Source organism: Meriones unguiculatus, chromosome 14, assembly GCF_030254825.1.
Source record: "Meriones unguiculatus strain TT.TT164.6M chromosome 14, Bangor_MerUng_6.1, whole genome shotgun sequence".
Lineage (NCBI taxonomy): Eukaryota > Metazoa > Chordata > Mammalia > Rodentia > Muridae > Meriones > Meriones unguiculatus.
Genome location: NC_083361.1, coordinates 4,338,571 through 4,360,922, shown reverse-complemented (window position 1 = coordinate 4,360,922; position 22,352 = coordinate 4,338,571). Strand labels below are relative to the sequence as shown.

The window sequence follows — 22,352 nt, the reverse complement described above, 5'->3', positions numbered from 1 at the left end:
GGCTTGAGCTACGCATTACATACAGAGCGCGGCCCTGCGTCAAAAACAACGAAATGAGAAATTTAAGAGTGGGAAAGTAAAAAGTTGCTTTTTGCTTTTATGTCCCCAACTGTAGGGACAGTCAATCCTCCCGCGACCCCGGGGATGCTAACCCCAAGCTGTAAGATTTCCAACCCTGGACCGGTTACCTAGGGGAGCGCGTGGCGGGCTCCCGAGCCAATCGGAGCGCCCAAGCTCCTTCGCACGAGAATGTGATTGGGTGGAGGCTGGGGGGCGGGAGGAGGAGCCCTCGGGGCGGAGCCTGTCCCGGGCGGAAGGGGGCGCGCACCCGGGGTCCCCAGGCGAAGCTGCCATGGAGGGGGCCACGGTGGCCAGCGACCTGCGGACTCTGGGGTGAGGACCTCGGCGGTGTGGCTGGGGGCACGGGGCAGGGCGCGCTCGCCTGGGGACGCGGAGGGGCCGGCCCTGACGCGCGCCCCGCCGCAGGTACGGTGCCCTCCCGGAGGCGGCGTCCCGGGGCCCCGCGTGTGCGGACTTCAGGGAGCTGTGCGCGCGGCTGGCGGCCGAGCTGACGGCCCTGGGGGCTCTGGAGCGGCGAGAGGAGGGCGCCGCAGTGCTGGGCGCTGGCCACGGTGCGTGGGGATCCGGGTGGACGGCGGGGGGGGGGGTCCGCGGGACCCGCCGCTCCCTGATGGCCGCCTCCTCCCGCAGGCCCGCCGGACGCGGAGGAGGAGTTCCTGCGGCAGTTGGCCGGCCTGCTGCGGGCGTTGCACTGCCCGGATCGCGCGCTCTGCGGCGGAGACTGCGCCACGGTCCTGCGGGAGCCCGGCGGCGGCCTGCGCCTGCTGCGTGAGCCGGGGAGGCCCGGGGAGGCGGCGGGGGGCGGGGCCTCCGAGCGGAGCCTGGGCTCCCCAGGGGCGTGGCCAAAGCTTTGACGCGCGTTTGAAGGCGGTAGGTAGGTGGGGTCAGACTAGGGCCGAGCTGGAATTCCGACGGAGGGGTCTCTGGAAGCTTTAGTGGGTTGAATTGGATGCTTGGGCGCTGGTGGGCGTGTCGGAAGTGGGCTGGAGGAGAGAGGCTTGCTCTGGGGGAGGGGCCAGGGTGCTCGCTGGACAGGACTCTGTCCATGTTTTTAGGGTTTCTTTGCTCGGAGCTCCAGGCTGCTCGCCTCTTGCATCTGCGGCTCCAGCCGGATCCTAGCCCTGTGCCATCCTTTGGAGAAGGCGAAAAGGAGGGAGACGGCATGGTTCAGGAACTGATGCTAACCCTTCAAGCCCTGGGACTCCCTAGACCCCTGCGTGGAACCCTGGCTAGCCAGCTCCTTCGGGAGTTTCATGACAAGGTAGAGAGGCAGGGTCCCCTCTTGAGCTACCTTACTTTCGGAGAGGGTCCTGTCTTCAAAACCAGCTCTAGAAAGAACAACCCTACAGCTCTGGTCACAACAGCCTGGGGAGGAAAGGGTTTGTTTTCGTTTACACGTTGCAGCCCATCGCTGAGGGAAACCATGGCAGGAACTCAAGCCAAGACCATGGAGAGACTTTACTAGCGCACTCCTGTTTTGTTTTTGTTTTTGTTTTGTTTTGTTTTTTTTGAGTTTTCGAGACAGGGTTTCTCTGTGTAGCCTCGGCTCTTCTGGACTTGCTGGGGTTAAAGGTGTGTGCCACCGCCACCCGGTTCTAACACTCATTTTATGTATACAAGTGCTCTAGCTGCGTACACACCTCACAGTGTTTGGTGATCTCTCCCCCCAGATCTCTGAGCTGCTGCCCTCCCTACCCCCAGAGTCCATGCAGCCCCTCCTTAACTCCCCACTGGATACGGCACGATGGGTAAGAGCGTGTGTAGATGGCTGTGAGCGGTGTCCCCCCCCCCCCGACGGGACCCTTGGCCTGACTGACCAAGTCCTTTTCTTCCAGGAAGCCCTGGAGTCTCTGTCCCAAAGCCTGACAGAACAGTACTGCTGCCGCCGCTGCCTCCTCCTGAGGCGTCTTGACCTCACGACAGCTGCTTTCCACTGGGGTGACCGGGCAGAGGTGTGGGGACCTCAGCAGGAATAAGCAGGCCCACTGGGGAAGCACGGCTGTAGGGCGGCGGGTCAAGGGCGGGGATACGCCCTTGGGGATTCCAAGGCCCAGGTCACTTTAGATTAAAGGTGTGTGTGTGTGTGTGTGTGTGGTGGTACACACCTTTAATCACAGCACTCTGGAGGCAGAGGCAGGTGGATGGATCACTGAGTTTGAGGCCAGCCTGGTCTACAAAGGGAGTCCAGGACAGCCAGGGCTACAGAGATACCCTGTCTCAAGAAAAAAAAAACTCTCTCTCTCTTTGTGGACCATGCATCAATCTGTCTGCCTCTGCCTCCCTGAATGCTGGGACTAAAGGCATGCACCACCCCGCTAATATTTCATTTTCAGTTTGGACTATTTGTGTACACGCATCATGGGTACACAGTATCCACAGAGGCCAGAAAGGGACGTCAGGTCCCCAGGAACTGGAGGCGTAGACGGCTGTGAGCCGCCTTGTGGGTACTGGCACTGGACAGTAGGTTCTCTGGAGGAGCAGTGAGTGCCCTAAACTGTCTCTCCATCCACACGTCTCTCCATCCACACGTGACTCTTCCGAGGTTCACGACTTCTAGACAATCAGGGCTTTAAGAGCATCCCCAGGGCAGGAGTATCCACAGAACTACTGCCCTGTGTCATTAAATGGGCAGTAAAATTAGCATAACTGGATTTAGGTTGGTTGCCAAGACAAAATACCAGAAACTGGGTAATTATAAGGGAAAAAAAAATGAGTTCACTTTGGCCTCTGGTTTTGGAGACTGAAACACACAAGCGTGGGCAGTTAGACCCGGCATGTCCCATCCTCCGCCATCGTAACGTAATGGCACCGGCATGAACCCCTGCCAAGGGTGGTAGCCTGTGACCTTGACTGTCACCCAGGGTCCATCCCTTACACGGGCAACCATTTCTTTTAAGATTTAACTTAATCTTAAGACTGTACTTGCCATGTAGCTGAGGACGACCTCGAACCCCTGATCCTTCAGCCTCCACTTCCCCAGTGCGGAGACTCCAGTTCTGGGCCACCATGCCCAGCTCTCCACCACAGCACATCGCCTTGGAGAAAACCCCCTCCAAAGCATAGAGAGACAAGTGGGGGGCAAGCAGGGACACGCCCTTGGGCGCCTTCTCCACGTGTGCCCTTCTCTCCTCTCCAGGCCCAAGGGGAGGCCATGAAGGCAGTGCTGCTCCCGATCCGAACGCTCCTGACCCCGCAATCCGGTGTCTCTGTCGCACACGTCCTGGCTGCCCGGGCCGACCTTTCCCGTCTGGTCCCGGCTACCAGCGTGGCTGCCCGCCGAGGGACCGCTTGTGCAATCAACAAGGTGGGCACGGGGGAGGCTGGGCTCCCTTGGCCTTCTTCAGGTTGGCCTTTCGGGGTTCCCCTGGCCCAGTGTTCTCCTTGCTTCCTGGCCTCTGGCCTCAAGCTACCCACTCTACATGGCAGCTGGAAGGGAATTTTCTATCTTTTTTTTGTTTTTGTTTTGTTTTTTTTGGAGACAGGGTGTCTCTGTGTAGCTTTTGCTGTCCTGAAACTCCCTCTGTAGACCAGGCATCTAACTCAGAGATCCTCCTACCTTTGCCTCCTGAGTGCCATGGTTAAAGGTGTGTACCATCACAGGGCTTTTATTTTCTTTGAGAGAGGGTCTCCTGTAGCCCAGGCCAGCCTCCTATTCACTATGCAGCCAAGAGGCTGGCCCCGAACCCTCAGTCTTCCTCCACTTCCCAAATGCTGGGATGATGGGGTGCCCCCCCTCACTGAGACTCCGGTCTAATCAATTCTCAGGTGCTTATGGGCGATGTGCCAGACCGCGGGGGGCGCCCCGGTGAGCTGGAGGCGCCCATGCCTACCTGGAGGAGCCGAAGGGAAGATGGAGGGAGGGGGAGGGGCGGTCAGCAGCGCGGGGGCCGCAGGAAGAAGAAGAAGTAAAGGTCCGAGAGGTCCACTGCAGTGTCTGTCCGGAGCTGGTGCTGTTGCTCACCCTTGGGGAGTCACTGTGAGGGTCCCCTCGGCAAGCCCTGCCTTCCCGAAGTGCCCCCACACCCACCACCCCACGCTGTGAGCCACGCTGTCTGAAAATAAATTTAGTTCTTTTGATGGCTACAGGAGCTGTTTCTGGAGGGACCAGTTCGGGGAATGTGGGTTTGTGGAGGGGCAAGGGGGTTTCTGGCCCCAGGAGTGGATGAGCCTTTTGCTTTTCCTGTGGTGTGGGGAAAGACGTCACAGCGTCTGAGGCGTCGGACAAACTCTTCGCAGGTGCTCCCCGGTACCAACCCCGTGTGAGGCATCTGGGACACTGCGGGGTAACACATACAAACATCTCTCCTTCGGGGAGCGGTCCCTGGTGAGGAGAGACAGACACGTAACAAGATAAAGGGTGAGCGTCTGCTTTATTAGAGGACCACGGGGAAAAATAAAGCAGGGAGGGAAGGTGGGACCACGTTTGCCTGACATCTCCGAGGCCAGGCTCAGACAAGGGGGTCGCTTGAGCCGAGTTGTAGAGCAGGTGAACCACATCCGGCAAAGAACATTTCCGATAGAGGGGACGGCCAGTCACAGGCCCTGAGGTAGGAATATTGGGGGGCATGTTCTGCTCTAGGAACAGAGGCCACACTGTGGGAGAGGACGAATGAGGAAAGACGTGGAAAGGGACCTTGTAAACCACAGGGCTGGGTTTTACCTTGAGCAAGCCACGGGAGGCCACACTGCCCACGCCAGACTCCTCCCTGCCACTGGTCAGAACTCTGTCCATCCCCACAACCTCCCGACCCAGGCCAGTAGGCCCGTGTGGTCCACTGGTTCAGTCAGTTTTAGAACAGGTATGAGTCTTGCCTCCCACCGTGGCCTTGAGGCTTAACCTTACTAAGCTTTATCGCCTTATCTGGGAAGTGGGTAGTTGGGGGCATGACACAACCGGAGCCCAAATACATCCAACACAGAGCCGCAGACGCTGAGGAGAGGAGAAGGAGTATGAGCGACAGTCAGGGCAAAAGAGCTTTTGCTAGGGGAAAGAAGATGGGTGCTTGTCAGAGGCAGTGTTGGTGTGGAGGAGGCGATCGTTAGGGCAGTGAGGGAAAGGAGTCAAGACGCTGTTCCGTCACTGGGCTTCGAGGGAGCTTTGGACGGTGAAACTGGTCCTGGGAAGGGCTCCTGGAAGGAAGAAGAATACGCAGTGAGGAGGAGCCCTTCATTTACCTAGCGGACAGTCCACACCAGGGCCAGTGTCTCACTCAGACTGTGGCTAAGTTAATAAACCAACTCCCACGCGGAGTCTCTGCCTTTCAGGAAACCGTGCCAATAATATTTACTGTGGCTCTTGACGTACCTGGCCTTATCTTTTAGCGGATGCTGCCTACCCTGACCCCGGAGAGTATGTCAAGGGCACCGGGGTAGGTGAGTGCCCTTGCATGGCCTTATTCTCACTTTACCATTTTTTGTCTAGAGACAGGGTCTCTCACGGTGTCTGTCTGACTGGGATCCTCACCACACAGGCTGGCCTTGGGGTTGTGAGTACTCTCTTAACACAGCCTCTTCAGTGCTAGGATTGTAAGCTTAGGCCACCATTCCTAGCTTTATTTTTTTTTTCCCCTAAATCTTTTTTTTTTTTTTTTCTGTGCTGTCCCCTGAGTATATGGAGACTGCTGTTATTTCGTGTCCACTGGGCATGGTGGCACATGTCTATAGTCTCAGCACACTGGAAGCGAAGGCAAGAGGGCTGTGAGTTTGAGGCCAGCCTGGCTACAAAGTAGCTAGCTAGGTTTTGCCAATGTAACACAAAATAGTTCCTCCGGAAAAGGGAACCTCAATTGAATTGCTCCCATCAGATTGACCTGTGGGCACCTCCATAAGGCATTTTCTTGATTAATGATTAGTGTAGGAGGGCCTGCCCCCAGGCAGACGGTCTTGGACTGTGTCAGAAAGGAAGCTGAGGAAGCCATGGAGAGCGAGCAAGCAAGCAAGCAAGCAAGCAAGCAGCATTCCTCCATGTTCTTCACTTCCGTTCCTGCCTCTGTCTGACTTCCTGTCCTGGCTTCCTGTGAAAACGGACAATGACGTGGAAACGCAAATCAAATAAACCCTTCCTTCCCTAAGTTGATTTCGGTCAGTGTTTTACCACAGCAACAGAGATTAAACCAAGACACACAGTGAGGCACCGTCTCACAAAACCAACCAGCCAAACCAACCAGCCAAAAGAAACAAAACAAACAAAAACAGAACCCTTAGAAAAATCAGTGCACGTCTGTACCCTCCCGTCCGGGCGAGGATTTCTCCACGGGTTTCCTTGTCTGTGATTTCTGGATCTGCTTTCCCAGACAAAGGGCCTGCCTCTCCGGGATCCAGCTAGGGACTCCTTACCATCTCAGGATGCCAGGAAGAGTTCGAGGACTCTGTCTGGGTCCAAGCGTGGCAGAGGCGGTGACCAGACTCGGGATCCAGGGCTAGTGTGTAGGAGAGATTTTCCTCGGAACCTGTTTGCGGTGTGACGGGTGGAAGAGATGTGGCTATGACTGGAAGGGCTTCACGGTGTTAGGAACGACCTCCCCTGCTCCCAGCACTGCTGCGCTCTGGGTCTCACCACAGCGGGCAGGAGGCGCTCCTGGGGGACCCATGTCCCCCTTGGTCTCTGGCCTCTTCTTACACTCCGCTCTCACTTGATCCCTGCAGTGTCGGTGACAACACAGCCCACAGTCTGAGGTGGGGGGATGGGGGTATAAAAACATGCGGCCTGCAGGCGGAGAAGCCCTCCCTCCAGGGGGCGGCTCACTTACCCCGACAGCGGTAGCCTTGCTTGGTGACACCCCAGAGCTGGGGAAAGGAAGGAGACTGGGTTAGCTGGACGGGGCGGGCGGACGGAGCGTGGGAGGGGGCGGTGGGAGCCGACAGGGTTGGAAATGTCTCTGAGAATCAACCAAAACCACAGGAACCTGGAGCTAACTCAAACGTAGGGAGCCATCGGGATGTTAGACCCGGGCAACCTGAGCGGGCAAATGCATGGCGTGAGGGCAGGGGCTGTTTGTGTAGCTCCGGGTGTCTCCAGGCCCGGGACCGCCTGACCCCTGGGCCGCCTCAAGTGCAGGCCTAGCAGTAAAGATAGGTGAGGTCTGCGAATCTGTCTTGATTTGATGGTTGTGATGTGTCCGAGATCAAGAATCTGAGGTGTGATCACACCTGCCTGTAACCCCAGGGGCTGAGGCAAGACTGGGCTACGCAGTCAGTTTAATAGTGTGCGCGCGTGTGTGCGTGTGGTTATACTGAAGACAGAACCCAGGGCCTTGTTCACGGCAGGTGCGCACTCTCTAGTACTGTGCTATATCTCCTGCCCCCCTCCCCCCCCAAAAAAGAATTTGAAGCCAGCTTCATGGGATGATCCTGTCTCAAAGGGCCTAAATTTGAGGAAAACAAACAAAAGCAAAAGATGTCTTTAGTTTCGAAACAAAGTGGGCTTTGGATGGTTCAGGGTACCACCAGGGACTGATTTTTTTTTTTTTTTTTTTTTTTGAATGTAGCCTTGGCTGAGCTGGAGCTCCGTAGGTGGAGCAGGCTGGCCTCAAACCCACAGGGCTCCACCTGCCCCTGCCTCTTAGATGCAGCCAGTACAGGTGTTCACCATCCCCAGCTAGAGACTGATGTTTAAGTTTGTTTTCTGCTGTTCTCTGACAAATAATTTGAGTAATTTGTCTTTATTGCCACTTGGCGTGTGTACCTGTGTACACCCGTGTTTGCGGTCTGTGCGCGTATCTATGCCACAGTGCGTGCTGACGTCAGATAAGGACCTCCCGCAACCTTCATGCACAACCTCGGGATGGATCGGGGGTCTCTGGGCTGAGCAGCAACTTCACCTGCTGAGCTGTCTTGCTGGCCTGTTTGTCTGTTTGTTTTTCTTGAGACAGGGTTCTCTGTGGCTGTCCTGGATTCACCCTGTAGACCAGGCTGGCCTCAAACTTACAGAGATCTGCCTGCTTCTGCCTGCTGAGTGCTGAAGGCCTGTGCGGCCGCCACCCCCAGGCCTGTTTTTCTGAGACAGGGTCTCTCTCTCTCTGTTTGCAGTTGTTCTAGAGCTCCCTGTATAGCTCAGGCTGGCTTCAAATTCGTGGAAATCCTCCTGCCCCAGTCCCGTGAATGCTGGAATTACAGGCACGGGCCATTAGGCCCAGGTATTGTGACTGTGTGTTCTGTTTTAGGTGTATGCGTGTGTACGGCTTGTCTGTGTGTGCAACCGTGCGTGAAGGTAAGAGAGGGCACTGGAGCCCCTGGAGCCACACTCACAGGCGGCCCAATACGGCTGCTGGGAACCAAAGCCAGCCCCTCGGCAAGCGCAGCCAGTGATGTGACTTGCTGAGCCGTCTCCCTAGCTCTGCGAGTGCCCCGTCAGTTATTTGTCTATTGATTTATTTAGGCTTTCCAAGACCGGGTTTCTCTGGCTGTCCTGGAACTCGCTCTGTAGACCAGGCTGGCTCTGAACTCAGAGATCAGCCTGCCCCTGCCTCCTGAGTGCTGGGATTAAAGACAGGTGTCATCGTCACGCCCAGCTGTTTTGTTTTGTATTCACAGCTTGGCCAGGTCCCGGCAGAGATGACCTGGTATCACGACCGGGACGTTGGAGTGCCAGCGTTCGGGGCTGATGTGAACTGAGGCTGGGGCGTTTCTGGAAGTCCCCCCACCTCCCCACCCCCCAGCCCAAGTTAGGCTGTGAGGAGCCGAGACAGTCCAGGGGCGGGGCGGGGCGGGGCGGGGCGGGGCGGGGCCTAAGGGTGCTAACAGGGCCGGGCGCTCACGAAGCCACTGCAGCTGTGGCAGAAGGCGGGCTTGCGGAAGGTGACCTCGTGGAAGGCGTGCAGGAAGCCCAGGCCCAGCTTGGAGCAGATGGCGCTGGCGCGGAGCAGGTACTCCGTCAGCTCCTCCCTGCTGAAGGAGCCGCTCCTACAGGGCAAAGGCCGCACCTCAGCCACCCCAGCCTCTCGGGCCGGGCATCCTGGCTCCGGGAAGACCCAGGAGTCGGGTGCCCTTACCCGTGGCGGGGAGGTGGGTGCAGCCCGTGGCAGGCGAAGGGGAAGTTGCCCGACAGTCGCTCGAAGTCCTCCAGGGAGATGGTGCCGCGGCCTTCTGGGTCGTAGTGCTTGAACACAGACTTGGGGGGAGGAGCGGGGAGCAGAGTGAGGCCAGGGCACCCGGGCCCGGCCCCATGGGCGTGGCTCCCTCCCCACTGCCCGCGGGCACCCCTCTACCAGGCCTCGGGCACCCCTCCACCAGGCCGCGGGCTCCCTCCACCAGGCCTCGGGCACCCCTCCACCGGGCCGCGGGCCCCCTCCACCAAGCCTTGGGCACCCCTCCACCGGGCCGCGGCCTCCTCACCGTCACCAGCTGTTTCACGTGCCGATCCAGGGTCGCGCTGTCTGGCTTTGACGTCACACCGTGGGCCCACTCCACCACCAGCGGTGCTTTGTAGGGAGAGGGTGGCTAGAGGTCACAGAGGGACACGGTCGGTCAAAGCACAGACTAGAGCCGGGGCCGGGGTCAGAGGTCAGGGCTCACCAGACTCTTGGGACAGCGAGGTTCCCGGGCATAAGACAGCTCGTAGATCTCGTCTTCGGTGTAGAACAGATCCAGGGAGAGCTGGGGAGGGGGTGAGGGCAGTGAGGTTCCCTTCTCAGATCCCTCCCCACCCTCCTCTCCCACCCTCCTCTCGGACCCTTCTCTGGAGACTCTCAGACCTGTCCTGCCACACCTTTCCCTCCCGCCACACTGTTTCCTCTACAAGCCAGAGGCGCCTTGTTCCCAAATTCTGTGTATGTGTGTGTGTGTGTGTCTGTGCGCATGTATGCCGGGCATGACCGGGTGGCCACGGAGGCCGGGAGAGGCCCTGGATGCCCTGCAGCTGGCCATCCGGGCAACTGTGAGCTGCCCGCGTGCATGCGGAGCAGAAATGAGAGTCTCAGAAGCAGTAAGGGCGTCTCTCACCACCCCCCACCCACTTTTCACCACCTAGTCCAGGCCGGCCTGGAATTCCCACCTTCCCGTCAGGCTCCCGAATGCTGAGAATTTAACAAAGAGCCCCGCAGTTTTCATTTTGCACAGGGCTGGGGTCGGGGTGTGCTGGCAATTGTGCGTGGTGCGTGGTCTTGTCTCAGGGGCTGTGAGGTCAACTTTTCAGTCTCACGGGCCGAGCTTCCCACGGACTGAGCACGGTGAAGGCGCTCAGGTCGTAGGGTCATGAAGCTGAACTGATCTGGGTTCCTTTGCGTACTTCTGCGGGTCAAACCCAGCGTCTGGAACGTGCTCCATTACCCTCTGGGCACGGTGAGCATGCCTGAATCACAGCGTGTGGTAGGCAGATGGGGGAGAAATGTCCCGAGGTTTGGGCTAGCCTGGTCTGTGTGGTTCTAGGCCAGCAAGGGCTATATGGCAAGAGCAAGTCCCAAGAAAACACAACAAAAAGCAAGCAAACAAAAAGCACTCCACCACTGAATTATAGCCTCCGCTCTCGCTTGTGTGTGCGTGCGTGCGTGTGTACAGGCAGGTGGGTTCACCTGCCTCCACCACTGAACAGCGTTCCCGCCCCTTCCTGCTGCAGGGATACAAAAGCCCAAAGCACTCCAGGAGCATGGGGTGGGGCCTTGAGTGAGGAAAAACTGCTCATGTTCCACACTCTGCCTCTCTGTTTTCTTTGGGGCATAGGTAGCCCTGGCTAGCCCTGACTTTTGAGCGCCGGGGCTGTTAAAGGTATGAGCGCCGATAGTATTCTGGTTGCTTGCCTTACTGATGGATTCTTCTTAGCCACGCTCTGAAGTGGGCCCTGTGATTGTCCTTGCTTTGCAGGCAGATGAAGCGGAGGGCTGTGATCTGCCTAAGTCATACAGCTAACCGGATTCCTAGAAGCTGTGGCCTCGTGAGTTCCAAGGCTGGGCTTCCTGCTACACAGCTGTGATCACTGTGCTTGGAAGGCCGAAGCAAGGGGACTGCTGCCTGGCTCACTTACAGGGCTCCAGACTGGCCTTCTACAGAGCACCTACAGTGTGAGAACCGATCTTAAAACAAATACTAAAGGAACAGGAAGACACTTGGATTGGGCCTGTAGCACAGTGGTGGAGCTCCTGCCTAGAATCCCCCAGTGAGGGGGTGGGGTGTGGCTCAGTGGTGGAGCCCCTGCCTAGACTCCCCCAGTGAGGGGCTGGGGTGTGGCTCAGTGGTAGAGCCCCTGCCTAGGATCCCCCAGTGAGGGGCTGGGGTGTGGCTCAGTGGTAGAGCCCCTGCCTAGAATCCCCCAGTGAGGGGCTGGGATCATGGCTCAGTGGTAGAGCCCCTGCCTAGAATCCCCCAGTTAGGGGCTGGGATCATGGCTCAGTGGTAGAGCCCCTGCCTAGAATCCCCCAATTAGGGGCTGGGATCATGGCTCAGTGGTAGAGCCCCTGCCTAGAATCCCCCAGTGAGGGGCTGGGATCATGGCTCAGTGGTAGAGCCCCTGCCTAGAATCCCCCAGTGAGGGGCTGGGGTGTGGCTCAGTGATAGAACCCCTGCCTAGAATCCCCCAGTGAGGGGCTGGGGTGTGACTCAGTGATCACCAGCCTAGAATCCCCCAGTGAGGGGCTGGGGTGTGGCTCAGTGGTAGAGCCCCTGCCTAGAATCCCCCAGTGAGGGGCTGGGGTGTGACTCAGTGATCACCAGCCTAGAATCCCCCAGTGAGGGGCTGGGGTGTGGCTCAGTGAATGAGTATTCCCATATTATAAGTGAGGTCCTAGTTTCAATCCCCAATACAGCAAAAAGCAAACCAACCAAACAAAAACCTCTCATCCCATAACCACCTCTCCCAGTCCTGCAGATGCCCAGTGGTCCCTGGGGTCTCAGGGACCCACAGCTCACCGTCAGGAGATGCAGCAGGTCCTCGTTGGCGCTGCAGGGCGGGTGCTGTCCCTGCAGGGCCGCCAGCTCCTGCAGCCGCAGGTAGAGGCTATTCAGCTTGGGTAGGTGCAGGCGGCCGTCCGGCAGCCTGTCCGGATGGGCCTCATACAGGGACACCAGGTCCTTGAGGTGGACCCCCAGTACGGGCAGCCGGAAGCCAGCAGAGCCAGCCCAGGTGCGGCGGTAGCAGGCGTAGTTGTTGTGGGAGGAGAGGAGCTCCGTCAGCTCCAGCAGAGCCTGTGTGCAAAGAGGGTGCTGTGGGCCGGAGTGTCTGTTCCCGGGCTCCTGGGGGGGAGGGAGCCATGTCTTCGGTGGGCTCCGAGCCCCAGAATCTGGACTCCACACACAGAAGGATGCTCACTAGCCTAGAATCTGCCAGTGAGGAGCAGGGCTTTCTGTGGGGCGCACCGCCTCGGTAGGTGGCCCGGGGAGAGGGACGGGCTAGCCAGGGGTCTACAGAATTTGGAGAAGGGTCCCAGGTTGGTTCCAGAGTAATGTGCGAGGGCTCAGGGCACACGACCGCTTTGGACTTTGGGGAGTTCCGGGGTTACCTTAGTGCTGTCAGGGCTCAGGTGGGCGTGGGAGTCCTTGAGTCTGGAGATGGCGCTGTGACACAGGCCCCCCGTGACCGCCATCAGTGTGTTGAAATTCTGCAGCTGGTGAAGCCTCTGGAACAGCAGAGGAAGGTATCACAGGACAGGGGAACGGGATGGGGCAGGGGGCTGCTGTGCTCGGCGTTTCGGTCACGTGTGCTCGTGGACCACTGTGAGCAGGCGAGTGGGTCAGACTGGCGTGTAACCTGGACTTGGACAGGCTTGGAGACTAGTCAGGCAGGCGCAGAGAGTTCAGAGATGTGTCAGACTCCGGGGGTCGAGCGATTCTGAGGCATGGGGGTGAGGGCGTGGACTGTGGGTGGGGGCTGGGCACCAGGTAGAACTGAAAGGTAATAGTGACCTGGCGTGGCACAAGCGTGTGGTCCGCAGGTATGGGGAATCCCTGCTCCTTCCCTATCTAAGCTTGAGGGGTGGAAGTCACTGTGGACAGAGGTGAGGCGGGACCAGGCAGAAGATGCTCGGCCCAAGGAGACACAGGTTGAGCCAGCCCCGCCCTGGTCTAGAGAGCCCAGCAAGATATGGCTCAGTGGCAGAGCACCTGCCTAGAACCTACCAGTCGGGGGCTGGATTTGTGGCTCAGTGGTAAGGGGCTTATTTGGAGTGCAGGAGGTCCTGGGTTCAATCCCCAGCGTGGACACAAATGGCCAAGCAAGAGGAAGCAAGGCGCTGGGAGGCTCATAGGAAGGGCGTGGTCTGCTTCGGAGATGTTCAAAGAGGCCTGACCACAGGGCTTCCCTTTTCCCAGAAGACAGAGGAGGCTGACTCAACAGCTCGGGGCCAGAGAGGCTGGACTGTCCCTCTGTATCTAAGTATCAGCAAGAGTGATACAGTCACTGTCCCAAAGACACAGAGGGGGCCCTGAGGACTGGACACATGAAGCTGGGGGACGGGAAGGCCCCTTTCTCTGCAGCGGGGAGAGGATCCCTGGTTCCGGGCTTGGGCAGCCGTGTTAATTCCCAAACAGCCAGCCAGCTGGTGGGGCCAAGCAAGGCCTAACTGTGGAATCGAGCTCACAGTCTCCAGCTAGATCCCAGGAGTGTGGACTCTGAGGGTGTGATGTCACAGGGGTGGTGGGTGGTGAATGGCTGTTGGATCCAGAGCCTGGTGCCAGGGGCTGGAGGGATGGCCCAGTGGTTAGGAGCACATACAGTCCTTGCAGAGGACCTGAGTTCCATTCCCAGTGCCCATATCAGGCAGCTCACAACCACCTCCTGTAACTTCAGTGCCATGTGCACACACATCACACACACACACACACACACACACTTTAACATAATTAAAAAAGGGCCTGGAGCCTTGGTCAGGAGGGTCAGGAGCCTTGCAACATGGAGGGTCAGGTAGCTGTCCCAACTCTACAGTCCTAGAAGCAAGGAGAAGCCAGCATGGTGGTACATGCCTTTAAGAACCTCAGCACTCAGTAGGCAGAGGGAGGAGTTCGAGACCGGCCTGGTCTACACAGGTGAGTTCCAGGACAGACAGAGAAACCTAGAGAGACCCTGCCTCAAAACAAATCAACGGAAAAACGGGGTGGTCAAGAGCTCACCTGTGCCACGCGGATGAACTTGTCCAGGACCTGGGCGCGCTGTGCGGGCCCCGGGCGGCTCAGCACCATGACCTGCACCCACCGGGACACGCTGTTGCTCAGACCCACGGACCCTTCCAGAGCAGAACAACCCCTCACGGAGCCCTGCAAAACATAGCCCCGAAGGTCTCGGGGCTGAGGGCAGGTGGGTCAGGCCGGAGCGTGAGGCTCACACTCGTCCTCCTGGCAGCCCCAACCTCCAACGCCTTAGCGAGGCCCAGCCTCAGCCTCCCCACAGGCTGCCATGGGTCCTCGGCATCACCGCATCCTTCGCTGGCGTGTGTGCTCGCTATCACACACCTGACTGCAGTGAGGTCAGCAAAGGGAATGATGGGAAAGGAGACTGGAAAGCGGCTTCCAGTCTGGGAGGCGGCTCAGTGGTTACGAGCACTGGCTGCTCCCGCAGAGGTCCTGAGTTCAATTCCCAGCACCCACACGGTGCCTCACAACTGTCTGTGACACCAGTTCCAGGGGATCTGACACCCTCACACCAGTGCACATAAAGTAAAATTAAATAATATAAAAAAGAAATTGGCTTCTACTTGTTCTGCTCAACAGCGCATACATGCCACAGTAACATGTGTGGTGTTACCACACCACACAAGCACCCGCATGTGCGTGCACGCACAAACACGCATGCACACACAACAGCCCAACCTGGAAATCTGTCCCCTACAGTAGCAGCTCCCCACTTTCCTTCAAAACAGTGTCTAGATGTTAGCGGCTGACACGTTTCAACACAGAGGCACGCGCAGCTGCCCTGAGGGAAGTGAAATACAGCTATTTCAAAGGTTTTCCTCGGATGGTGTTTCCTCTGAACCACGCTCTGGTCTCGGGTGGGAGCCATATTTACCCTGTTTTAATTTCCCAACCTTCCCATACGGGGGAGCAGAGGTGCGGTGGCTTGAAATGCTCGGTGACTAAACGAATAAATATAATATCAGTTAATCAGTTATAATCAATAATAACTTTGATCGCTCGTCTCTGTGATTGAACCACAGTGGGCATTTCTGCGACAGGGTCTCAGGGAGTCCATGCTGGCCTTGAACTTCCTGCCCTCCTGTTTCAGCCTCCTCGGTGCCACCACGACATGTGGCAATGGACACCTTTAAGCGGTTTTTTCATCCTGTCACCCACTCTGGGAAGTGGTATGGCCTCTCATTTTATGAGTGCGTCACCTGAGAGGCAGGGAAACCAGCTCAAAGCTGGTAAAAAGGACCTGAGAGGGGCTGGGGACCCAGGCCCTTGGCAGAATGCCCGCCTGGCGTGCACAAAGCCCTGATCTGCAGCCCTGCAGAGACCAGCTGCGTTAGCACGCATCTCTAAGGCCAGGTGTGGAGGGAGTGGGAAAGAGTTCAGTCACCCTTGGACACAGGTAGAGGCCACAAGACCTCCATCTCCACACAGTGGGGCAGACAGGTAGTAAGTGAGGAATGAGCGGGGGGGTGGGTGGGGGGAAGAAATGTCTGTGGGGGCCCAAACCTGGCACCCAGGAGATAGAATAAGAAGTTAGACCCCTACAGGTCATACTGTATCCAGCATGTCTTCCAAACACAGTTAATAAGGCAACGGGATTTGAACTCAGGACTCATTGTCTTAGACCCTCCTGTGGCCCAATTTAACCCACTTAAGAGGGTTCTGTCTGGCTGGGCAGTGCTGAGGCGGAGGCGGAGGCGGAGGCAGAGGCGGAGGCAAGAGGATCTCTGTGAGTTTGAGGCCAGCCTGGTCTACAGAGCTAGTTCCAGGACAGCCGGGGCTACACAGAGAAACCCTGTCTGGAAAAACAACAACAAAGCATTCAGTGTGTACCCAGTTCCTGCACTCAGGAAGCAGCGGCAGGCGGACTTCTGAGTTCAAGGCCAGACCCTGGTTTACAGAACGAGTTCCAGGCCAGCCAGAGTTACACAGTGAGACCCTGTGTCAAGTAAGAGTTTATGATCTGGGCTGGGGACGTGGCTCAGGGAGCTTGCCTACCACAGCGAGTCACCAGCGCTGCGAACAGAACTGTGCTACTGATAGCACTAAAGACAGTGGAATTACCATGCAGTGCTGGGAGCAGCCCCCACCCCCGTTCCGCATCCTGCTTCGGAGCAGGCTGGAAAGCTGTTCTCACCGTGATGGCCTGGAAGGAGCGGAACTCCAGGTAAGTGAGGTGCTGAGCCAGCTCCTCCGTCTCCAGGTGGTCGAAGAGCAGGGAGACCTTCCTCTTCTTGCCCAGGCCTGGGCTGCTCACGAGAGCTGGGGGGCCGGGCCCTCCGGGACTCAGGCTGGAAGCCAAGGACAGCTTATCGGAGGGTTGAGGGTGTGGGGGATATAGGGGGAGGGCAGGGAAGGGGGCGGGGCTGACTCACAGGCTGGAGGCATCTCCTAGGCTCCTTTGGGCCACACTGCCCTCCTGAGCTACAGCGGCCCAAAACCGACCTATAACTGCTTCCAGCTGGGGCTCCTGGTGCAGGGCCTCAGGGTAATGGGTCTGCCAGTACCTGGGAGAGGTTCGAGATGGGAGGTAAACTCGAGCTGGCATTAGGGTGAGGCGGTTAACGGGGCCTTCGGCTAAGGAGCCCCAGACATGGAACTAAGGGTATTTACGTGTATCGGGCTGCTGGAGTCAGGGTTTAGAGGGGTGACCCAAAGGATGGGGAGACCTCTGGGGTAGGAGCGGGGGCTCTTAAAACAGGATAGGGACGTGAGACGGTAGGGGCGTCAGGAACTAGACTGGGGAAGATTTAGGGAGTCAAGGCGATGCAGTTTTCGGGGTATGGGGGAGTGAGGTCTCACCTGGGTGGGCCTATGGGGTCTAGCCAGAGATCTCCAAGAATCGTGTGTTCTGAAGAGTGGCGGGGGGTCTCAGGAACTCAGATTAGGGGTGTTTTTAAATTTCCCTTTCCACTTTGTATGCATGAGTGCTTTGCCTGCAGGTATGAATGTACTATGTGCATGTCTGGTGCCCTAGAACGTGACAGTCATCAGCCACCGTGTGGGTGCTGGGGATTGTACTCGGGCCCTCTAAGGCACAGCAAGTGCTCTTCTTAACCACCGAGACGCCTGTTGAGCCTCGGCATGGGTATTTAGAAAACGGGGTTTAAAAAAAAAAGGCTGGCGGTGGTGGCACGCACCTTTCATCCCAGCCCTTGGCAAGCAGAGGCAGGCCAGTCTCTGAGTTCAAGGCCAGCCTGGTCTACAGAATGAGTTCCAGGACAGCCAGGGCTGACCTGACATCACGCCAGCTAAGAAAACCCTGACTGGAAAAAAAGAGAGAAGGAAGGAAGAAAGAAAGAAAGGAAGGAAGAAAAGACAGAATGAAAGAAGGAAAGAAAAGAAGGAAGGAAGGTAGGAAGGAAGAAAAGAAAGAAAGGATGAAAGAAGGAAGGAAGAAAAAGAGAAAAAGAAAGGGAGGTTGAGTGTGTGGAGCTGGAGCAGACACCAGGCTGCGGGATCCAGAGAGGTGTTTCATGTATTGAGGGGGTTGGCCGGAACCCACCTGACCAGGTAGCAGATCTGTAGCTGCCTCAGCTCCTGGGCATCTCTGGCCGCCTTCTGGTACTTGAGTTCTAAGTCAAGGCCGTTCTCCAGTCTGCATTGCCTGCTCCCCCTGTGCCCATCTCCCAGGAGTTTACAGTCTGCCCTCAGCCCTCTGGATGGAGGTGATGGTTCTGGGAGGATATGAGGTCAGCAGACGGGCAGCGAGGTCTGCGGAGCCCAGCACCCAGCTGTGCATCGTCAGGACCATCTTGAGAAAGTGGTCTCCGCGGCGCAGGCTGCCGGCTGAGTCTGGAAGAGGGGAGCAGAATCAGCCTGGGCCCGGGCGACACACGCATAGGCCATGATTTAATCATCTAGCCCCTCTATTAATCAATTTTTTAAAGCTTTCTTTATTATATATACTGTGTCCTGCTTGCAGGCCAGGAGAGGGCACCAGATCTCACTATAGATGGTTGTGAGCCACCACGTGGTTGCTGGGAATTGAACTCAGGACCTTCGGAAGAGCAGCCAGTGCTCTTAATCTCTGAGCCATCTCTCCAGCCCTTAGTTTATTATTATTATTTTTTTAAGATAGGATATCACTATGTATAGCCTTGGCTGGCTTGGAGCGTGCTATTTAGACCAAGCTGGCCTCAAATTCTGCCCCCGGAGGGCTGGTGCGCCAAATCACGCCAGCTAGACTGGAAACTTTATCCTTCTGCCTTCAGAACTAAGCCCCAGACAGAAGCTCTCCTCATCACTAACACAGAAACAAGACTCCTCCTCCTCAGCAGTTTTGCACCGTCCAGCCAGGCTGCGGGAGGCGGGCAGGGCCTTAGGGCCGAGTGGCCGAGGCCGGGCTGCTCACCGAAGCACCGGATGCATTTCTCTAGAAGCTCCTCTTCGCTGCAGCTGCTCTCACCCAGCACCCCCAGGTTCATGGACGCCATAACCTTGCTGATCTCGCGGGGGGTGGGGCAGGTCTTGTGGCGGCGGGCCTGGCGGGGCCGGGCCCGCCCTCCGGCCTTCCCCGAGCATTCCTGGTGAGACTTCCTGTAGGTACACACACACAAAATCCCACCGCAGAGCATCACGGGAGCCTCTTCCTTCAAGCACACCCCAAGAATGCTTCTTGACCCCAATTCCTCCAGGCACCTCGGACCAACGTGCTTGCAGATCAGGCCTCGGGGTTACCCACTAGGGACTCGTGGGCGACAAACCCCCAAATATTGCAGGTTTCCCCGGCAATCCTGGTCAGAGACCCGTGACCACCAACCTTCCAAGCTTAACCCCTCCTACTCTCGTGGACTCTGTATTTAATTTTACAGTTAGTGCACAAAATGGTGGCCCACTGTGACAATCTTCTCAGGGAAGAGATGTCATCGTACCCACACTTGGCTCCTGTTTGTCACCCGTCTGCCCTCCCTCATCTTGTCGGTGCCTTCCTTCTCCCACATGACGGCCTTCTGCCCTCTTGCCGTACGCATGTGTCTGCGCATGTCTGTTTGTGTGTATACACATGCTTAAAGCTAGGTGTCACGCATAAACGGAAACCCGTATTTTGCCGTTTCTGCCACCTCCCTTCGAGTTCCTCTTAACAGTTCTAAAGCATCACAAATTTGCTGTGGGCAGACCTCCAGGATTCGGCCTGAGTTTTCAGGGAAACCCAGGAAAATGACCCTAGGACCAAGGGCTGGCCACCCAAGATGTCCCACGGGTTGGCCAGAGCCAGAACGGACCCCGTTTTGTAGGACTCACACCTCTGCGGACCAGGCACGGACGGGGCCCAGAGGTCAGGCCTCTCGGAACCTACCCTGCCAGCCCAGCCCCTGCAGGGCGGCAGACTCCTCCCCTGAGCTGGCGTTGGCTTGCCTAACAGTCTTAGCCTCTAGCCTGCTCCCCACATGTCAGAGCCCAGAAGTACCAGAGCTTCTTGGGGCTCCTCGGAGCTAGGCGGGGTCCCTGGGGTCACAGTTTAAAAATAACTCTTCCTGTCTCATGCCTCCCTAGGTATCTGTCCCAGGTGGGGGAAAGGAGGGAGGCGGGAGGAAGGGAGGGACGGAGGGAGGGGGTAGAGTCTAGTCTAGAGTCATCCAAAACTGGGTTCTCGAAGTTTCTGCTGGCTCTGTGCCTTTTAATAAGCTACCCAGCGTCGTTCTCCATATAAAAAAGTAGCGTCATCCTCGGATCTCCCCCAGGGGTTAGGAAGCCTGGATTCTTCCCAGTTGGTGGGGAAGCTGACCTCAAGATAGGAAGAGAGTGAAGGGTGAAAGTTTCCGTGCTCGGTTGTAATACTAGCTGCGGGGTGTGTGTGTGTGTGTGTGTGTGTGTGTGTGTGTGTGTGTATGACTGAGGCAGGTGGATTCCACGCCTGAGGCCAGCGTGGGCTACGGAGCAAAAACTCAATCCCCAAACAAAACAAAAGCAATCAAGGAGGAAGCAGGCTGGCTAGCAGCAGGGCATGGGTGTGAAGTCACAAGCCAGGGATGTCCTAAAATAAATCTGCCGCGTCCCAGCAGCCCCGTCGAGGCTTAATATAGCTGTTAAATGTTAAATAATAGAGGCACCTGCGGAGCCCGGCTAGCGAGCAGGCAGGGGGCGGGGCATTCTGGGGGATCGGCGCTTTTCAGGAGTCCACACCGAGTTCCAGCCTCCGGGCACTCAGGAGCGCGGGCCTCAGGCCTCAGGCCCCCAGCAAGGGCTGACCCCGGGGAGCCAGCGGCCTACGCAGAGCAAGATCTGCTAGCCCCAGGCGGGGCGTGGTGGCGCACGCCTGCCATCCCAGCACTCGGGGAGGCAGAGGCCGAAGGGTCTCTGTGAGTTCGAAGCCAGCCTGCTCTACAGTGAGTCCGGGACAGCCAAGACTACACAGAGAAACCCTGTCTCGAAAGAGAGAGGGAGAGAGAGACGGAGGGGAGACAGAGACGAATTGGCAAGCCCCTCTGAGGTGGCATCCGGGAAGGCTCCGGGAAGCTGGGATCCGCTCGCTGTCCCGAAGCGCCTTGCTCCTCCAGGTCGTGCCAGCACCACCCTCCTGGGAACAGGCGCGCAGCAGCCAGGACAGAAGCCCGCTTCAGACCCTGCCGGCGCGGGCAGCGGCCGACCCTGACCTGCAGAGCGCCCGGAGCAGCCGGAGTGGTTGGAGAGGCCGGGAGCTGCCTAGACCTACGTCCCCAGCCCTCTCCCGGGGCGCGAGCCTGCAGGCGCCTGGAGGTTCCCGTCGGGCGGGGAGGTGCGAGGAAGCAGGGACCGCCACAGGGACGGGGAAGACCCCGGGGGAGGCCGCGCCGGCTGAGGGCTGGGATGGAGGGACGCGCTCAAACTCCAGGGAGGCAGCGGCTCGGGGGCGTGGAGGAGGGGCGCCCCCCATGACGCCCCAACCTCTCCGCAGCAGGATGGAGCCAGGACCCTGGCGCTCGCGGCTCTCCCTGGGGAGGGGCCTCTTACCTTTTGCTGTCTTTCCGGTTCATGTTTCTTGGAGGGGCCAGAGGGGGTCCTGACAGGAGGGGGATCCACAGCCTTCCCTAACCAGATTGCCAGGCCCCTGGGAGCCCGGGCGTCCTCGGGCGTTTAGGAAGGAAAGAGGAACTGCCCCTCCCCAACCCACCCCCAGGCCAGGGGGAAGGAAGAGGCTGGGGACAGAGCAAAAGCTCCGCTCCCCTCCCCCTCCACGGGGATCCCTGCCCGCTGAGGTTTCCGGTGCTGCCTACCCCCCTCAGCTGTCTCTTTAGCTATCTCTCCATCTTTCTCTCTCCCCATGTCTGTCACACACACACACACACACACACACACACACAGCCAGCCTTAAAAAGTGTGGCTAATCTTTATGTAAAAACAGGCCCAGAAGAAAAGTATAAATTTCTCTCTCTCTCTTAAATCAGACTCTCCTGAGGCTCAGGCTGGCCTCGCACTCGCAGCGAATCTCCTGCCTCAGCCGCCCCTGTGCTACGATTGCAGGCGTGCCTGTGTGCAGCATGGCTGGTTTGAAGGACAGCGTTTATACCTGGAAAACATTTTCACTTCATCCCTTTCGTGGTAAAAATCATCCGCTTCTTTGAGGTTTGGGGGTTTGACTCCTTGATTATTTTTATGAAGGCAGGCTCACCTTTGGCCTTTTTACTTCTCTTTACGTGTATGCGTGAGTCTGTGGGTGTGGGCGTTCCGGGGCCCTCGGAGGAGGCTGGAAGCCTGATTCCCGGGAGCAGGACTTTTCAGGCAGTTGTGAGCCACGCTGGCTGGCGGGTGCTGAGAACCAAGCACAGACCTTCCTTGGTCTTTCTTTTGATACTGATTCGGTGCACTGCACGTTTTTTTGTTGTGGTAGGTGGTGTGTGTGTGTGTGTGTGTGTGTGTGTGTGTGTGTGTGTGTTTTAGTTTTTCCTGTGGGTCAGGCTAACCTCAGAGTCTCTTTGTGGCTGAGGATAACCCTCCATTCCCCAAGTGCTGGGGACTGTGCCTACAGCTTTAAGGCTTCATTCTTTCTACCACTGGGCTGTGCTCACCACTCCCAGGTCTTTTTTTTAAATTTTTTTTAATAAAAATGTTATTGATAGAGATAAACCCTGAGCCATCTCTCCAGCCCCTTTACACAGTGTTAAAACAGACAAAACGGTTTTGTTGTTGTTGGTTTTCGAGACAAGGTTTCTCTGTGTAGCCCTGTCTGTCCTGGAACTAGCTTTGCAGACCAGGCTGGCCTTGAACTCGGAGATCCCCGGCCTCTGCCTTCTGGGTGCTGG

General features: G+C 57.6%; 2 protein-coding genes across 5 annotated transcripts; one reads left to right on the top strand and one right to left on the bottom strand.

The window, feature by feature from the left end:
* Window positions 1-254: 254 nt before the first annotated feature.
* Window positions 255-4,164, top strand: Fam98c (family with sequence similarity 98 member C). Its single transcript, XM_021643909.2, has 8 exons — window positions 255-393; window positions 487-632; window positions 712-849; window positions 1,137-1,342; window positions 1,752-1,829; window positions 1,917-2,033; window positions 3,218-3,385; window positions 3,847-4,164. The coding sequence occupies exons 1-8, from the start codon at window positions 353-355 to the stop codon at window positions 3,988-3,990; spliced, it is 1,038 nt and encodes a 345-aa protein (XP_021499584.1). The 5' UTR covers window positions 255-352; the 3' UTR covers window positions 3,991-4,164.
* Window positions 4,165-4,432: 268 nt separating this feature from the next.
* Rasgrp4 (RAS guanyl releasing protein 4) lies at window positions 4,433-21,199 on the bottom strand. Of its 4 annotated transcripts, XM_021643984.2 has the most exons (17): window positions 21,064-21,199; window positions 18,485-18,669; window positions 17,820-17,925; window positions 17,636-17,698; window positions 16,506-16,637; window positions 16,268-16,421; window positions 14,116-14,289; window positions 12,510-12,626; window positions 11,920-12,195; window positions 9,595-9,675; window positions 9,415-9,519; window positions 9,072-9,190; window positions 8,838-8,982; window positions 6,831-6,867; window positions 6,638-6,751; window positions 6,418-6,530; window positions 4,433-5,211 (listed from the first exon to the last, which is right to left on the bottom strand). In XM_021643984.2, the coding sequence occupies exons 1-17, from the start codon at window positions 21,084-21,086 to the stop codon at window positions 5,143-5,145; spliced, it is 2,013 nt and encodes a 670-aa protein (XP_021499659.1). In that variant the 5' UTR covers window positions 21,087-21,199; the 3' UTR covers window positions 4,433-5,142. The 4 variants fall into 4 exon arrangements, 2 of the variants coding, with proteins under 2 accessions (XP_021499659.1, XP_021499660.1); XM_021643985.2 differs by lacking the exon at window positions 16,506-16,637; XR_002476651.2 differs by lacking the exon at window positions 4,433-5,211 and having other exon boundaries at window positions 8,822-8,982.
* Between the last annotated feature and the right edge of the window lie 1,153 nt (window positions 21,200-22,352).

Coding starts and splice junctions, on each gene's coding strand:
- Fam98c (XM_021643909.2), top strand. CDS start 353: ATGGAGGGGGCCACGGTGGCCAGCGACCTGCGGACTCTGGG. Junction 1,343..1,751: donor TTCGGGAGTTTCATGACAAG/GTAGAGAGGCAG, acceptor CTCTCCCCCCAG/ATCTCTGAGCTGCTGCCCTC. Junction 2,034..3,217: donor ACTGGGGTGACCGGGCAGAG/GTGTGGGGACCT, acceptor TCTCCTCTCCAG/GCCCAAGGGGAGGCCATGAA.
- Rasgrp4 (XM_021643984.2), bottom strand. CDS start 21,086: ATGAACCGGAAAGACAGCAAAAG. Junction 17,926..18,484: donor GAAATGCATCCGGTGCTTCG/GTGAGCAGCCCG, acceptor CCCCTCTTCCAG/ACTCAGCCGGCAGCCTGCGC. Junction 12,196..12,509: donor TGAGCCCTGACAGCACTAAG/GTAACCCCGGAA, acceptor CTTTGCACACAG/GCTCTGCTGGAGCTGACGGA.